General features: G+C 36.7%; 1 protein-coding gene across 1 annotated transcript in view; it reads right to left on the bottom strand.

The window, feature by feature from the left end:
* sorcs3a (sortilin related VPS10 domain containing receptor 3a) overlaps window positions 1–16,087 on the bottom strand; it is a 379,316-nt gene that overhangs the window by 78,535 nt on the left and 284,694 nt on the right. Inside the window, exons 7-9 of the mRNA XM_020926320.2 lie at window positions 15,599–15,717; window positions 9,796–9,885; window positions 7,691–7,870 (exon numbers count right to left, since the gene is read on the bottom strand). Coding sequence (XP_020781979.1) covers window positions 7,691–7,870; window positions 9,796–9,885; window positions 15,599–15,717 — 389 coding nt within the window. The remainder of the gene's footprint in view (window positions 1–7,690; window positions 7,871–9,795; window positions 9,886–15,598; window positions 15,718–16,087) is intronic.

Here is a 16,087-nt window from a genome sequence, read left to right on the forward strand (position 1 = left end):
ATAGAGAGGATGGGTGAGTTTGTCGGTCAGCAAGTACAGCACAAACCGGAGCCCTCTGACCTGTTTTATACATTTGGGCAAGTTTATATACGGCCTTAACTTGAGTCCAGTGCAAAATCTGCTTATGTAATGCACAACACTGCATCTTTTATAATGCACATCACACAAACAATAGCTTGGCTCATTATAGCTTGATTACATTTCTTAGTAATATTATTAGAGAATTAGCATTTACTTTCTTCTGTGCAGGAGCCAAATTATATAAATCTTCAGTCCCATTGGTATAACAGCAAACAATATCCAGTTCAGTTTGCTTCAGCATTTGCTAGTGTTCTCATCCTGCTTACTCACACCACAATTAACTAAGGACTGTATTATGCTAAACTGACTTTTGTGGGCTTTTAATCAACCATGCATGTTTGAGTAACCATATAATAAAGGTTCTATATTATGCAAAATGTAAATATGCTACCTTTTACCCTTTTTTTCTGTACAGACAAGCAATTTCAGGGCTGAAATTATCCGAATGATGATAGTGAAGATGTTTGGAGTTTAAAAACACAGTGGAGCACTTCCTCTATTACCACATGAGTGCATTCAGTTTGGGAAAAGAACTTAGCCTAAATGTGCAGCATTTGTGTGTTAAACATGAGTAAATGAAACAAAACACAACTCCAGGTATGTTTTTGATAAAGAAACAACACTATAACATATTTCAGAAAATAGAGTAATATAGGCACTTTAAGTCTGTATCCAGTAGATGTCATAAGGTGATGGCTCTCTTCTCCTGAAAGTGCTTCTTGGTGTTTTGAAAGTACTGTTATTACATTGTTTAAAGCTATAGTATTTTAGCCTGATTCATCAGCTGGTTTCACTTCATAGAAACCGTCTGACCTCGCAGAATTAGGATTTGTTTGCTTGATGGTAGGCGTAGTACTTTTTTTTTTTATTTAACCAATCGCTGCTGGTCGTGATGTATGTAATGCTCCGGAACACTCAGTGGTGTCCAAGTAATTGCTGGCACAACAACAAGCAAAGCAGAGAGTAAACATGTCTGTGAACGATCACTATCATTTCTGCGAGATGAACTTGTGAACTAAAGGTGCACTAAAAAATGTGAAGTTTGTATTTGACAAAGGAAGTCCAAAGGAGGATAGCGTGTGCAGTCTGCTATCGAAACTCGGGTTGGTTCATCTCTTCGCTGATTGGCCGGTGTGTAGTCTAGTCTACAACTTCCAGGGTTCTTGCAAACCGTCTTGTGTACTCTGATTTCTGACCTTGTCACTGGAGAGAAATGAAATTGAGCGGAGGCACTATTTAGCGCCAGCCTGGCTAACTGTATTTAGCCTTATTTAAACTATTTTCATGTTTCTACACCTGCTGGAAATAGTGTATAATCTAAACCCCAAAATGTGGGGTGACAACATTTAAACTTGGGTGACCAAAGATTAGGTTAAAATCTGCACTATGCAACTTTTCATCTCCACAGAGTAAAGTAGGCAATGATATCAGTTCAAGTCAAAAGTCATATCTGTGGAGAGGAGACCCTGCTCACAATAAGAATGCTGGTTTTCAAAGGTATTTTTAGCACTTAAAACACCTACAAATGAATAAACACAACATGTAAAGCTACACATTTTGGCAACATAATAATATGTAGTGGAGATGAGGAGGTGGCACAACCTCCACCAAGAAGTTATATATTGTGCCCTATAACTTGATTTCTCAAATCAAAACTTTAACCAACCCCATATCTTTTTGTTGGTTTATGTGTCAATATTTCAATACACACAAAAAAACAAAAAAAATAAAATCTATCAGCTCATTTAACACTGCCTGACAACTTCACTGCTTCGATCAACCCCTCTGGCTTCACATAATCGTGGTGAAAATGGGACATGAATGATTCCCAACACTTAGAACTCAATGTAATCATGCACACAGCATTTAGAGCCACCTGTCTGCACATTGAAGCAGAAGTTTAGCCCCAAAGTCAAACAGAAATGAGTTTGCACGACAATAGCTCATGATTACACAAATTGCCCCTATCCAATCTGATTGACAAAGGAATAATCTGTCTAATTTGGGAGATAATTATGTGATTTGTGTGGAAAAGTGTAATTGATTATTTGGGGAAGGAGAGTGCAAAGTTGCCATAGTATTTGTAAACATTGCATTATTTCTCCTATCTCTTATTGGGCAGTAATAGATCAGTTGATAGAGGGATTTGCCCACTTAAAAAAGTCTGCTGGTTCAATGCCCCATTCTATAGCACTGCCATTGTGTCCTTGGCAATAACGTTTAAACCACTATGATTATATAGTACATATGTTGGCCACCACATTGAAAGTATATAACATATTTTGACTCATATCTTGTTTAATTCTGGAATTTATAATATTATTTTTTACATTTTAAATCCATCAACAACTTAAAACATGTATAACGGTAGGCAGGTTTGGTTTTATCAAACAGCTCAAAATGACTTGGCATTGAAGTTTACGAAAAATGTGACAATGCAGAGCACAATACAGAGTCTATATGTAACTATTTAACCAAAAAAATATACTAAAATACAATTTCATTGTTTTTGTGTTTATTGCACTGAAAATGATGGCCTCCTTCTGCTTGTTTACATGGAAATGTTCCACCTTTATAAGGTTATATGATGGAAATGTATACTGTGGACAGTTTTCTTTCTTTGTGTAAATTAATGTGATTTCCTTAGACCAGACCAGTCATTAATGTGTAAAGGCTCAACAGACACAACAGGAAACTCTGTGTTGTCTTACCTGTCCTCAAATGTAAGTTACTGTAATTTGATTAGCACAAGTCTGTGAAACAAAAGTCAGTCTGCTTTGATATGCATGTAACTTGTATTTCTGTATAAAGATTCTGAGCTCAGATGCTCTGAGGGGAGATGGAGAGAAGGGGTGACTGGAGAGAGAGGATACTGAAGAGAGGCTGTTGGTCTCTGACCAGGGCAGGTCTAGGCCCTGTCCATATCTGCAGTAACAAGAATAAACCTTTGTCTGTATTCCAAAAATTAATCGGGGTTTGCAAATGGATTCATTATTTATCATCGAGAGATAATTTTTTTTCCACAACAGCTACATGCTATACCTTTGACTTTAAGTAGTTGAAAAAAAAAATTGCCTAAAACCATTGATATGAACCATTATGGCCTGTATCTCCAAGTAGTATCCCCATCACTTGTTTAAGCTCAGATCGACAAAGAGCCATGACTGAGTGACAAATGCAATTAAAAATCCTTATCATCTCATACAGCTTAATGAAAAAGTCCTCCCTCTGCTGCATGGGAATCAGAGTCACCAGCACAAACACATGGAGACAGCTCATCCCCCACACACCCCACACCACCCACAACCCCTACACCCCCCACTGGGAGGAAGTCATGGCTCTGTTAATTACCACAGTGCCACTGTCACTGCTGCCAGACAATACATCTGCCATGCTCCACCACATATGTTTAGAGGAAGTCCCTGAATCTGTTGGGCTCCAGTCTGCACACTCACAGAATGGAGCTTACGGATTCCTTTATATTATGTTATTATGGTACATTACATTACATTATATTACATTATATTATATTTATTTAGTTATTGTTTTATCTTCAGGGAAAACTGGATCCTACAAGAATGACTTTAAAGCCACATCATGTAGCCTATATTTTAAATTTCCGTTATTTTTTTAAATAACATTAAGTCTTTACTGTGAACACTAACATTAAGTGCTATTGAAAACCATTCAAATCAGTGGAAGCTGCATAACTGTACTTTCTGTCCTTCTGTCCTTCAGTAACACTTGTTACCACTTATACTATTTCTTGTATGACACTCTTCATAAAATAATGTAGTAAATATGTTTTTTTTTTGTGGGCCTGCATTGCCACAAGCCTGACTCTTTGGTCTGGAGGAGAACACCCTCTTGTTTGTTTTCATGGAAATGTATCTATCTCCATGGAGAATGTTCTGAAGTAGGGTCTTAACTTTCTATTTCTATGGTATCATGCAGGTGACGTGCCACCTCCAGATACATACTGGAACTTCAAATCTGAAAACACATTTCAGTATTTTATTATTTTTTAACTATACTCAAACAGACTTTTCTTTTTTCTCATTAAAAATGCTATCTGCTTCCTGGTTAAAACAATGCTTTGAACCTCCACAACATGCACATACATAGACATTACACATAATAATGGTGTACTACATACACTGACTTTAACAACAGTTATTAGCATACAAACACAGAAGCACACACACCCCACACTGAGAGGGAAAAGTGATGGCATTGTTAATTACCACTGTGCCACTGCCACTCTGCCACACACTAACTCTCTCTCTCTCTCTCTCTCTCTCTCACTTTCTCACTCTCACACTCTCTCTGTCTCTCTCCCTCTCCCTCCTCTCTCTCTCTGCACCTGACACTGGAGCCTGATAAACTGGCTTCATCTGGCAGCGCATGGATGGAGGCAATTCAACTTAACACAAGGAATGCTAATGTAAACATGAGAGATAGCAGCTAGTAACTGCACTAACAAGGTGCTTACAAGTCAAGAGGTACTATGTAGAAGGCCCCATGACATTTTGAGGACTTTTTCCACTCAAAGGATATATCATTATTTTCAATTATTAATTGCTACGGCGACAGTCATCTTTTTTCATCATTCAGAAACTCATGGGTGGCATGTGAGTGATTTACAGTCAGCCAGATGGAGCAATGCAGCGTAAATAAATATATGTATTTTGTAGATGTCTTAAATAAACTAACCACAAAATAGATCAAGTGCATTTTTATATTCCTAGATGACATTCCAAGATGTTTTTACACAATGCATTTTACTAGAATTAGTTATAAGAGCTACTGAAAACTATTAAAAATAAGTGGAAGTAGAATGCTGTACTTTCTGTCCTTCAAGACCCTTTGTTACTAGTTATGCCATTTATTATAGGAAATAAAATTGCTCAGTAAAAACCTACCAGACTGTAATTAAGGTTGATATGTTTTTATGTTTAGGTCCTGTATTACACAATTTTTTTATCTCTGTTATAGTTTCCTCATCACAGACATACCTGGAGTTGTGTTTTGTTTCATTCGCATATGTTTAACACACAGGCCCTGCATATTTAGGCTGAGTTCTTCTCTCAAACAGAAAACACTCTTTTCCACTTTGTGATGTCATGTGGGAAAACAGAAGGGCCCCAAGTGCAATTTTTTAAACTCCATACACCTCCACTAGAATCATATGAATAATTTCAGCTCTGGAATTGTCAGTATCTGAACTACAGACTAAAAAAACAGGATTACTCAAACATGTGTGAAGGAAATAAACACAACTCTAGTGTTTGATGAGATGAGTAATATAATAAGCCGCACATCAGTTATGCCTTGATCTGTATTTCTGCATTTCATTTTGCTGCTATGGTAGTATCAAAGCCAATGGGTCTTTTATAATCAAAACAGACTATAACGGGAATGAAATTTGGGAATTTAATGCACACTATCACCAGGAAATTGCCCAAATCCAAATGTTTTGTGCTGGCTGTGAGCAGTAGTGTGAAATAGTTGGTCATTCATGTGGTGAAATTGGCTGCGGACAGATCAGGAGTTCAAATAAGCTCCTTTTCATACAAATCTGACCCCAGTGTAAGTACTATCAAAGCCAACACTGGTAGCACAGTGATATTATGGTAATGCTCTGTTTACTTATGTGTATTTACTGAATATTTTCTAGTTTGTTGTATTTGACCCTGCATTTTAAAATTCACCAGTGTTCATCTTGGCAACCCTTGTTTTGCTGATACTGTCGGCAGAATTGCACGAGACGGGAATTTTAATTACAGGGAACAGGTCAAAACAACACTAAGGATGGGTGAGTTTGTTAGTCTGATTTCACAACAGAAATCAAATAATTCTGATTTATATTTTGTAGAACGCACATAAGGTATCTCAAAAGCCCTCTGTTATGCAAAATTGAGTGAGATTTAAGTTATGTTGAAATGTTGCCTCCTCAGAAACATACCTACAGTTGTGTTTTGTTTCATTCACATGTTGGAGTAATCCTGCATGTCCTGAAGTGGTACTTTTCATGTTCACACCTACATTTTATCTTTTGTTTAGTAGAGATTGGGCTGAAATGTTCCTAATCATTCTAATGAAGATATATGGAGCACTTCCTGTATCACCACATGATATCACAAGGTTTTCCATTAGAGAAAGAAAAAATACTAAAAATGCAGTGTTTGTGTGTTAAACATGTGTGAATGAAACAATACACAACTCCAGGTATGTTTTAGATGAGCAAGCAACATTACAACATACATTAGAAAATGGCATTTAAGGATGCTTTCACATTTGCCTAAACCCTAAAAACAAAACCAGGATTAGACCATGACAAAACAAGGACTAGAAACCTAATCTAAACCATGTCTGCATCACAATTAAAATGGTCTTAATTTAGGACCAAAAAACTTGACTTAACAAACATTATTACACAGAATGAACTGCAGGTTTTTGTTTTTTTTTGGGGGGGGAAAAGAAGGAAAAACACTGTTCATCTTTTTTTTTCATTGAATAAATATTTTCTTTTTGGAGACAAAATAGATGGAAATGAAGTCATATAGAGAGTTACAGATTCAAAGAAATTTTAGTTGCAGATCTAGAAATGTTATACAGAGCTTTTATAAACCATTTTGGAAGATCTCATGAAATAATGAATTCCTTAGTCAGACTCAGTGGCTGTCAGTTTGTGCCTACCTGTGCCTCCTACTCCCACCTATCTCAGTCACTCACACATCCACCAGCAAAGTGAAGCATAAACTCAAATTTGCAATGAAATCTTTTAGTCATAATATTATATAATATTATATTTCTGACCTTGTGTTTAATCATTTTGTTTGAGTCTGGAACCTCAACCACAGCATTTATACAGTAGATACATTTTAGCTCATTTCACGTGGCATGCCAACTCATCCCCTGAGTGCCATCACTGAGATAACCCTCCATAAAAATGTAGATATTATCGATCACCCATATACAGATTCAGATTACTCTAGCAGCAGTAGCTAACAAAACTTTAGAGGAGCAGGTGGCACCATCTGCTGAGTTATATGTTAGATCTATGGAGATGCGAGCCCTTCTCAAACTAAGAGCATATGTTTATAATTGTATTTCTGAGCAATAAAAACACTTGCAATTGAATAAATGCAAGATTGACAAGTTTAAAAGGCCCATTTCACCATTTTCTGATTTATGTTATAATGTTGTTTCCTCGTAAACATACCCGGAGTTGTGTTTTGTTTCATTCACACATTTAACATATGAAACCTGCATATATAGTCTAGGTCTTCTCTCAAACTGAAAACACTCCACCTTGTGATGTCATGTGGTAATACTATTGAAAACTATCACTTCATGACATCACAAGGTAGAACAGAACATTTTGAGCTTTGTAGCTGTAGATAGACTGGTAAAGGTTTACTGTGTGAATGAAACAATACAACTCAAGGCATGGTTTTGAGCAGACAACAACATTATGGCATGGCTTAAAACTCACAGGAGTCAGTTTTACAGTGATACAGACCTTTAATGCTAAACCATGGGACATTCCAGACCCCTCCTCTCTCTGAATGCATGTTTGTTAGTTGATTGTTTAACGGTTTAGTACCTCATACAGATCCAGGTTCTGGTTGCCCCCGAGTCCTCTGGTGGTCTTGACGTTCTCCATGGCCAAAGTGAAGTAGATCCCCCTTGTGTCGGATAAGTAGAGGTTGTACGTGTCGTTCTGGTTCCACTCTTGTACTGCTGCGAAAACCTGCTTCTCATCTGTGCTCACAATGTGCAAATCCTACACAAGATCAAGAGAACATCACTTATAAAAAGTTATAGCAAAAGCCATAAAGTCGATAGATTGCAACATACTGACCCTACGGGAGCGGTCATGCACTGTAAATCTGACATACAGCGACTCTATGGACAGCAATTAACAAGTAATGAAATATAAAAATGCTAATAAAGTGTCTAGGACCTAATGGACTTTTTAAATGAATGTGCATAAATTATTCCAGAGCGATAAGCACCAAATCACCCTGAAAACCCAAATACTTAAACCATTAATATGCAGGGTACTTAAACATGTCATTAAGTGTAAGAGATAAGATGGTTTGTGCATGTGAATGTTGCTGCCAATTAGTTCTGAAAAGTTGGAAATGCATAAAATTGTCTATAATGTTTGAAAAGTGAAAAGTTACTGCATAGTGCTTGTCATTGGGGAGCACATTAAAGTTGAGAGGGTGTGGGAGTTTACAGTGTAATTATTGGCAAGGCACATTAAGTCGTAAAATGAAGGTACTACAACTAAATACAGGAGTGAGTGTGTGTACAGATAGGAGATGCATGTCCAGCCAATTATTCAGCTGATCGACCAAATTACTCTGTTCTCCTTGAAACACTACAATTCAGCACCATGATCAGCTCCAGGAAGCAGATAGCTCTCCTGTCCAAAGTTTATACAGTTTAAAATATTTTGTTTCCTTGACCATTTTGCAAATACATACTTTTTTGATTTTGGTTTACATGAGACAAAATATAGCTTGAAGTACAATTTGAAACTTGAGACTGTATAAAAAAGTGGAGTAAAGGCCGCCACACACTATAGGATTTTTCAGTCTTAAATGATTTTTAAATGTGTAATAAAAAGCACACACCACAGACACAAGAATTTTATAAGAATTATTAAAATGTCCAATCGAAAAGACTACAGTGGGATATGGCTGCAGACCACAGGCTAAAAAGCTGTGAGTGCACCTCACGTCTGCTGTTTCCTTTCTACAGTAAAACGACTCGTTAGTCAAAACTGTTATTATTATTTGTGAAATGTGGTGCAGTACTTCAGATACATGATTTTTAAAGCAAAAAAGACTGGTGATAAAGTACACAAGAAAAATAGCATCACTATCGCTAATATGCATCTACAATCTATGTGCTGTGTGGATGTAAACAGACACACGTGAGGAACTACTCCTGCCTTTTTACTTTCGAAGAATGCTTCATATTGGATTAATAGCGCGGTTTTGTGGACTGGAAGTTATTATTTGTGGAGGACAAATTCTATGGATAATGAGGATGAGATGCTGCAGTTTATATTTATATACAACTTTACAAGATGTGAGTAATAATTATTTTTGCTATTTCCTTCTGTATGTATGTTGTGCCTCTGTGTCCGTCACTCCATCTGCCCCTGATGCTCTGTTTTATTTGCTGTTACTGTAGTGTTGCTGATGTTTAGTGGTTATGATCTGACAGAACAGCTCAGGGTCACAGTGACACCACACACGAGGAGCACAACAGCCTCATGATTGCACACAAAGACACACAGTTGGGTATTGAGGCTGCAGGTATAGGGACAAATTTAGAGAGCCCAAGAGCTGGTTTAGCAATGCTGTCAATCAGACTTGACTGTTATATATGTTCATATCTTGATTTACATACAAAATAATGAAATAAAAAGCCCAGGATCATATAGAGGGGGTTAATAGGAACATTACAGGATCAGAATGAAAAGCCTGACAGCAGCAGTTACACAGAGAGGAGTTGCAGTTTTTAATATAAAGCCAATTGGAATCGATGTAGTAGATGGAGCCAGAAGCGCAACTGTGCTCACTTCCTATTTGGAAAGCAAAGGCTAGCAGGTTAGCTATGTATTTATACAGTCTATGGTTTTATGGCATTTTACGATTTAGCATATTTTGTGTTCATATTTATTTGACATACCTTTGGAAGTGAATATTTTGGCAGTTTGATTTGTATAAACTGTTCTCTTTTGTATGATACATAGTAGGTGGCTCGTCCAGAGGTAGGCACCTGCAAAACACCAAAAAAACAGATTCAATTCAGTTAAAGGGCCATGGAAGACTATTTTCTGATCTATGTTATAATGTTGTTTTCTCATCAAAAACCCTACATATTTAGGCTCTAAGAATTCTTAGCTCAGACTGAAAACATTCTGGCTACATTCAGACTGCAGCCTGAAGTGACCCGAATCCAATTTTTTCGCCCCTTTGCGACCTTTATCTGATCTTTTAATGACAGTTTTTTTTTTTTTTTTTTTTTTATGCGACCACTTGAATATGTGCTCCTAAAACCGATACATATCCGATCTTTTGACATGTGACTTTAGTCTGAATGGCCAGGTCACATTCAGCCAACCTACACGTCAGGCTCAGAGTCTAGTCAATGGAGGGACAGCGAGGTTAGTGAGTTAATAATATTTGGAGAGATCACTGTATTCAGGTCAAATAGGAGGGATCTTATTGGAAACGGGCGACTTTTGAAATGATTGCCAAAGAAATTCTCGAGCGTGACTACAGATGGTCCTGGTTCTAATGTCAATGAAAAATAAAGAGCCAGCAATCCAAATACAAGGAGGCTAAAGACTCTAAAAAACAAAGCAGCTGTGGACCTGTCCATTTTAGAAATAACTGGATATTGGGAGACAAGCTCAGCATTTAGGTGACTTCTATAAACACTGAGCACACCCTTGGCTCTGACAGGACAATGCGGGACATTTTTGGGGCATTTAAAGTTCACACTGGAGATCACATACAAGTCGCATTTAATTGAAAAAATCTGAAGTGAGCATTAAACCCTGCAGTCTGAACGTAGCCTTTGTTCCACCTTGTAATGTCATGTGGTAATACAGGAAGCACTTTTAAACTCCTTCGCTAGAATCATTTGGATAATTTCAACCCTAGAATTGCCATTCTTAAAAAGGTAGAATGTAGGTGTTAACTTGAAAACTACCACAACATGTCAGGTGGATCAGAACATTTTCAGTTTTGGAGGTGTAGACAGATTAAAGGTGTGTGAAACAAAACACAACTCCAGGTATGTCTTTGAGGAGGTAACAGCATTATAACATGACTATAAGCTTACAAGAGTTCATTTTGTGCAATATAAGATGTTTAAATTTAGCATCATGAAACTAAAATGCACTGACATCATTATTCTATTCCCAAATGTTAAAAGCAGGACACATGATGTATTTAATTCTGGTCACTCTTTAAGGCTACATTTCCACAGAGTAACATTTCCCTCCCAGACAGACCCTGTGAATTGAGGTCTCTTGGCTTGCATTCAGAAGGTGCTGCCCTCTCTCAGGTGTCAATGCTCTTGGTGGTTTCAAAATAGACTTTGGTAAATATCTTGTAGGACGATCAATAGTCTCATTATTCTTTGTCAGGAGAAATCTTTACGTCGCCTAAGCGGGCCTCATCTACCGTTCTCAGAGAAAAAAAAAACAAAAAAGTGCACCCGAAGTGGTCCTTTATTGGTCCAGACCCGATAGCAAACATTCGAACGTGGTTAGGTGTTAGCTTATGCAGCACAAAACGCATGGGTGGTCGCTGTGGAGAATTGTCATTAGCCTGAAGGTGCAGCAGTTGATCCACAAATACACAGCCAAGTGAGATCCCATGGCAACTCGCACTCATCAAAGTAGACAGGAAATTCATTAAAACCTTCAATAGCAACTGGTGGCACTCTTTTGAGGAGGGGGGCAGTCAATATGTGTTCGATATGTTACAGCGATCAAGAATAACATTATGGCCTATGACAGAGTCTTTGGGGAGACGAAGAGAAGGGTTGTGTAAGGGAAGAGTGAGAATGTTTTGATGAAATAATACAAGAAATATGTAAATAAAGGGATAAAAAAGTCTTTGTTCATCATGGTTAAAGGGACATTTATGTACTGATCTATTTAATTATGTTGTTTACTCATCAAAAACATACCTGGAGTTGTGTTTTGTTTCATTCACACATGTTTAACACAAAAAAAAATCCTGGATATTTAGGCTGAGTTCTTCTCTCAAACACAAAATGCTCTGTTCAGACTTGTGCTCAAATGTGTTTTTAAACTCTATACACATTCACTACTATAATTTTGATTATTTTAGCCCCGAAATCTATTAAACAAAAGGTGAAAAGAGCTGTTAACTTGATTTTGTGCTTTGATGGTGTAGACAGCCTAATAGTACAGGATTTCTCAAACATGTGTGAATGAAAGAAATCACTACTCCGGGTATGTTTATGATGAGGTAGCAACATTATAACATGGTGAAAAGCTCACAGGAGTTCATTTTGCATATATAGGACTTTTAACAATGGGGATCTCATTTTCAAACTGTGAAAGGAGGAAGGTTGTTAAGGTTGCCATCTAATTTGCTTCTGGCTTTGACAAACCATTTGGCAAATTGCTAGTATTCACATTTATCACATTTATATTATTTTGGCCACTTGCACACTTGTTATGCTTATGAAAAATGCATTAGGATAGGTATGATAATTAATCTGCAACCAAATATTTAGTTCTCAAAGCTGTTGTTGTCTCACCAGGTACATACTGTGATGTCTAAAATTCAACAATCTATTGCAAATGTCATTACAGCTGCAGATTGGGTAATTATATTTACTTATTTGTATTTAATTATTTATTTTAGAAATTAGAATAAACCTACTTTCCTAAAGAAGCTTGCCTTGCACTGCACTTAAACTACCACACTGTTTTGCAGATTAGTAAACGAACAGAGTGGCAAACCCTCTGTGCTGTAATAAAGGGTCATTTTATTTGAGAAATAGCATACATTTGCACATTGCTGCCTGATTAATCATCATTTGAATGGCACAAACGGTAATCTTGGCTGCTGAGTAACAGTTTTTGGAATGCATTTCATTTCCTCGTCACTTTGAATATTACGCGCTTTAGTAATGTGCAAATGAGTTTTCACATTTAAATCCAGCCTACGTACATAAACTTGACAATACACTGTTTATGAATGAGTGTTCAGGATTTTGATATATATCGATAACACTGAATAATTAATTACTTTTATATTATATATATAATATACATTAATTGTATATTTTTACTGTAAAAATAAAGTAACTGTGGGAAATATGCACTCTAGTTGGAGTTAATAGAAAGATTCTTGAAGGAGTAAGTGAAGGGCCTCATATTGAGTAGTAGTTTTATTAGTATATATAAAGTATACATACTGTAAAATAATATTTTTTCTCAATAACATTTAAAGGTGCATTGTGTAACTTTTCTGGTAGAGGGTTGGCCACCTGCTTGACTCCATATAGATGTATTGTATTTATTTATGTATTTATGTTTGTTTTCCTGAAATGTTCTACAGTATGGCATTTAATTTGACTATCTCTATGGAGACAAGTTACAGGTCAGATCTGAAGAGTGGGCCAACGCACAGTAAGAATACATGTTTTGTGGTAATTATAAAAACAAAAACTCATCTGTTTAAATAAATGCTAAATATTTGTTATTTGTTTAATGCCATACTGCGGAACATCCCAAGCAAAACAATAATATCACCATGGAGGCAAGCAGATGACCCTCCACCACAAAAGTTACACAGTGCTCCTGTAAGATGGACGATCCACTTCTTGGTTGTTTCCATGGAGACGTTATTACATGTCTGGAATTAAAATAATTAATTTGTATTTCTTCATTAAGAGGTGTCAATATTGTGGTTGTCTTGTTGTGAGTAGGGTCGCCTCCCCACAGATCCGATCTATTAATTGTCCTGGAGGAGTCACTTGTCTGTCTCAGTACATTCCAGGAACAGCCAAGCCAAAGCAAAATTATATCCATGGAGATAAGCAGTATTCACACACTCTACCAGAAGGTTTTTTTGGTTTTTTTTTAGCTATTATTTCAGTCATCACCACAGATTCACTGCTGTATACGTTTACTGACGCCATTCTCTTGCATTTAACTACACAGAATGGAATAATGGTGATCTGTGAGTGAACTTTCAAACCCACTTCCCTCACCATACATACAACAACAATAAAACAGAGTAGTTGTGCAAAGGGCCCTCTATCCTCTCTGACCTCCTCCGAGTAGCTATGGTAGACTAAAGCACTCAACCCTAACCTTCCTCCATTCTTCCGTCTACATCTCTACTGCACGTATGCGCCACACTCCACAGAGCCTGATAGGAACGGAGGAGAAAAAAAAAAAAAGAAATCAATCCTACCAATTCCTCTTAAAGTTCAAAGTGCCTGTGGTTCCCCCGCATCGATCACTGCTCCACCCTTCCATCGTGTGTGGGTTTGTTTTGACGGTATAAGCTCACAATTTGATTCGTCTCACTTTTGAACTTGTGCGTATGAGATCGATTAAAGGAGTTGGACTGGTCTTTGCGCCATCCAGAACGTTTTTTGCTATTAGACCATGAATGTTGTAGTTCTATTTTTTTTGTTTGCATACAGCAATGTATAGCCTGTATACTAATACTAATTTATTTTTGTTAAGACTACCAAAATGAGGAGTCAAATACGTGTGGCCAATCAACATTAAAGGGCCCATATTATACTATTTTCTGATCTTTGTTACAATGTTGTTTCCTCATCAAAAACATACCTGGAGTTGTGTTTTGTTTCATTCAAACATGTTTAACACACAAACCCTGGACTTTCAGGATTAGCCTTTATCTCTGAAAACACTATTCCACCTTGTGATGTGATCTGGTAATACAGGAAGTGCTCCTTTGTCGTTTTAAATTCACTTCTGTTTTTAAATCTTCACTAAGATCATTTGGTTAACTTCAGCACTGGCTAATCTCTTCTAAACGAAAGGTCAAAGGGAGCTTTTAAACTGAAAACTACCACTTCATGACATCACAAGGTGGAACAGAGAATTTTCAGCTTTGGAGATGTACACACACTCATAATAAATTACTCAAAAATGTGTGAATGAAACAAAATACAACTCAACTCAACAACTGTAACAGTATTACAAGGCTGCAGTTAATAGTTTAGTAATCAGTTATTTTTCAATTCAATTTTCATTTTGTATAAATTCATTTTAATGTGATAAATGCAAAATGAAGTGTATCTTTGATAAAATCGCAATCTGTATCTTTGTGATGTGATGCAACCTTCTGTCTGGTGTTTTCAGTCTATTCTGGTTAAGCAATTATTAAAATAGTCATGTTCTTTCCTATTAATACTTGCAGCCCTAATCATATTGCTACATGGAAAATCAAAATGGCTATGACTCACTCAAGCTCAATCATTTGATAAAATTCAAATGGAATTGAGAACAACATGTAACAGAGTAAAAAACTGAAATAATTATCAAATTTCTTAGACAATGGCCTTTAAAACCTTTAACCCTTATGTAACAGATAACCCTATGACCTGTCAATCATCATATCATCTTTGCACTGTTTCTCCTTATGACCTCTTGTACGAGATGCATTTGTATAACTGTATTTCCATATTTTATTTTTATGCATTATATAATTATGCCTTATTTAACACCAATCTCTTGCTATGTTTGCTACTTATTTAGAATTGATTATAACCATTTATATTGTTGCTCTTTGTTATTATAATATTTGGTGATGTGTGAGCTAATATGTTTAAATTATTTCCCTTGTCGATTAATACATTTTGTCTAATTCTAAATCTAATAAGCCATAAGAAACTCACCCTTCGTTTCCATGCCACAGAAGCTCACATATAGCCCCGCACGGAGCAGAGAGCGACCTACCTGTATGAAAATGTAGTCATCCTGAACGATCAAAGAGTTGATGTCGACGTACCCGGGGAATGGGTACTCCCTGTTGGTCTCGGAGCACAGCAGCGCGCGGCATGTCACGTATTGAACATCTGCCATAGAACACCAATACAAGATTTATGAGTCACTCTGCTACCTGCTTCATGCTATACAAGGAAATGTCACCAGCAAAACTTACCGTACACTGCAAAAAAACAACTATAGACATAGATATAGATATATAGATACATATATAGATTAAGAATTGGATTAAGACATTGAACCCCATTAGTATATGAGTTTCCTGTTTCTAATGAAATTATCAATAACACTTACTACACTAGCGGTAATAAAGCATGAACAAAGACTAAATTAATCATTTTATTAGGAGTGATTCAAGCTTAGTAACGACTTACTTACAATCTTTGTTAAAGTTTCATTCTGTCTTCAGTTTTAGACTTGACAGGACAGGAGAGTCTGTTG

The sequence above is a fragment of the Boleophthalmus pectinirostris genome, unplaced genomic scaffold (genome assembly GCF_026225935.1).
Source record: "Boleophthalmus pectinirostris isolate CB_2022bp ecotype Guang Dong unplaced genomic scaffold, ASM2622593v1 HiC_scaffold_22, whole genome shotgun sequence".
In the NCBI taxonomy this organism is placed as follows: domain Eukaryota; kingdom Metazoa; phylum Chordata; class Actinopteri; order Gobiiformes; family Gobiidae; genus Boleophthalmus; species Boleophthalmus pectinirostris.